General features: G+C 43.6%; 1 protein-coding gene across 2 annotated transcripts in view; it reads right to left on the reverse strand.

The window, feature by feature from the left end:
- LOC143298237 (bone morphogenetic protein 1-like) overlaps positions 1 to 2,500 on the reverse strand; it is a 51,709-nt gene that overhangs the window by 35,611 nt on the left and 13,598 nt on the right. For both annotated transcript variants that reach the window (XM_076611044.1, XM_076611043.1), the window contains exon 7: positions 58 to 146. In XM_076611044.1, the coding sequence (XP_076467159.1) occupies positions 58 to 146 (89 nt within the window). The remainder of the gene's footprint in view (positions 1 to 57; positions 147 to 2,500) is intronic.

Raw genomic sequence — 2,500 nt, forward strand, 5'->3', positions numbered from 1 at the left:
ACAACACACAGGAGCAATGTTTTGCGCGTGCGTGGGCGTATACTGTCGGACACTTACCACATTATAATGCATCGGCGATGACAGATCGAATTGGTCGAACCTGCCTTCTCCCTCGTGAATCTCTGCGTAGGCAAACATCAGGTCGGCTGGCAACAAAGAACACAAACCATCAAGCCTGACTCGTCACGGAGATAAGTCATGATGGAGATGAGGCGAGCAAGGCAAGGCAGCAAGTTGATTTCATGTGTGCCCTAGGAGTATTGGAAAATAACGCTCATGCATTTTATTTTTCGCATACAGCATCCAAACGAAAAGGGTGGTGTCAAAAACTAAACAAACAAACAAGCAAAAAAAAAAAAAAGCAAAACAAAAACAAAAAAACAAACACACACACACACACAAACACACACACACACACACACACACACACACACACACACACACAAAGAAATCCACTCAAAGAAATAACAATAAACGCAATGCTGTTCTTTATATAAAGACAAAATTCTACTAAAAAAATGAATAAGAAAAATAAATATTTAAAAAAAGGAACGCACAGAAGAAGCAAAGGAAAAAGTCTTAACAGGTTTTGTTGTTGTTGTTGTTGTTGGTGGTGGTGTTTTATTATAGAAAATAAACAAGTGAGCCTTTTTTTGCTTGAAATGATGACTATTACCATCCCACAATTCTACGATGAGTTGTAGACGTGGCTGATGTCTGAATGGAAATGTGTCACGCAATCCATGTCATCACATCAAGGATGGGGTTCAGCTTGTACTTAGCCCCCCCGCCCTCTCCCACCCCTCAGATCCCCCTGATCCCCCTCTGCTTCAGACCCATCCCCAGGCCACTCCTAGTGAAATGAAATGAACTTGATTTATACAGTCAACACTTGGTGGCGTTCACAGTGCCACCACACAGACACATATCATCACACAGACAAAAAGAACAGTCAACACTTGGTGGCGTTCACAGTGCCACTCAACAGACACATATCATCACACAGACAAAAAGAACAGTCAACAATTGGTGGCGTTCACAGTGCCACCCACAGACACAGACACATATCATCACACAGACAAAAGGAACAGTCAACACTTGGTGGCGTTCACAGTGCCACCCACAGACACATATTATAACATGAACAAAAAAGAAAAAGAAACGATCAAATGCCTGCACAGCAGACAATACTGTTTACTCCCGGTGTAACGTCCAAATCCACCCACCCACATAATTATCATCACACAGACAAAAAGAAACAGAAACAACCAAATGTCTGCACAGCACAGTAGACAATACTATTCACTCCCGGTGTAACGTCCAAAATCCCCCCCCCCCACACACACACACACACCCCACCCCGTCCCCCAACTTCCGTAGGTCACTCGCTGCATTGTCTTGAAGGCGTTTAATTCCAGTCTGTATGATTCCTGCAAGAAGACAGTTGCTGAAGTATATATATGACAGTCAGTCGTGTCCGACTATGACCATCAGAACAGCAAAGGAGGCAACTGCTGTTCCGACTATTTGGGCTAGAATTTGATTATAGCGGAGAGTGTCTTGCCAAAGTACATCCCCACTCTCTCGGCCAAGAGGGTTTTAGGACAGTCGGCGTTGGGATGGTTCCCAAAGGCCAACTAGCCCACAAGGCTGCAGCACTAAGAGCCAGTGCAATTTTGCCTCCTACTTTGAGAGTCATAGTCCTTCACAAAAGACTAAGCTGTAAATGGTTTCCCATTGACTGGAGAAACCATTGATAATACAGCTCTCACTTTGCTGTTGGCCCAAATGTAAACTTCTGTCAATCTGTGATATAAGCCGAGTGTTGGGCCTGAATAATATACCCAATCTTGACAGAATGATTTCGACAGCCACAATGAAAGCTGCTTCACGGCGGGTGCAGCAGCCTGTTCGTATCCCCGTTGGATTTTTACTCGGCGGTCAAATCTGGCTGTCCCAGATTCATCCCACCCTGAGATCTATGCAGACCAGCCTGGAATGATCCCCGAGGACAAATATCAGCTGGTCAGAGCTGGCCTTCCTTGTCGGATATTACCTCCTTTTTTCCAAATAGGAACGGGGATCGAAATTAGAGAATCATGAGGCAAGGGGAGTGAAGGATTAATAAGCAATGAATGGTGGTAACTCTCTCCATGTTCAAGGTACATAATTTCCAGGTCAGTGCTGCTTATACTATCAATTCAGCTAGCACACAGGTAAATAGAACGAAGAAGCTGGGCGTCGATCTTAGATGGATACGAAACCCTGTGTTTTGCGGAGTTCCCGACGAAGATGTCATTGAACGACATCGGTGATTTTGGTGTGAGTTCGTCGGTAAAAAAACAAAAAACAAACAAACAAAACAAAACAAAAACAACAACAACAAAACAACAAACAAAAACAAAAACAAACAAACAAACAAACAAAACAACAACAACAAAACTAAACAAAAGTGGGAGTTCGTTGGTAATTTTGGTGGGAGATATGGCGAGTCAGGAAG

The sequence above is a fragment of the Babylonia areolata genome, chromosome 23, assembly GCF_041734735.1.
Source record: "Babylonia areolata isolate BAREFJ2019XMU chromosome 23, ASM4173473v1, whole genome shotgun sequence".
Taxonomy (NCBI): domain Eukaryota; kingdom Metazoa; phylum Mollusca; class Gastropoda; order Neogastropoda; family Buccinidae; genus Babylonia; species Babylonia areolata.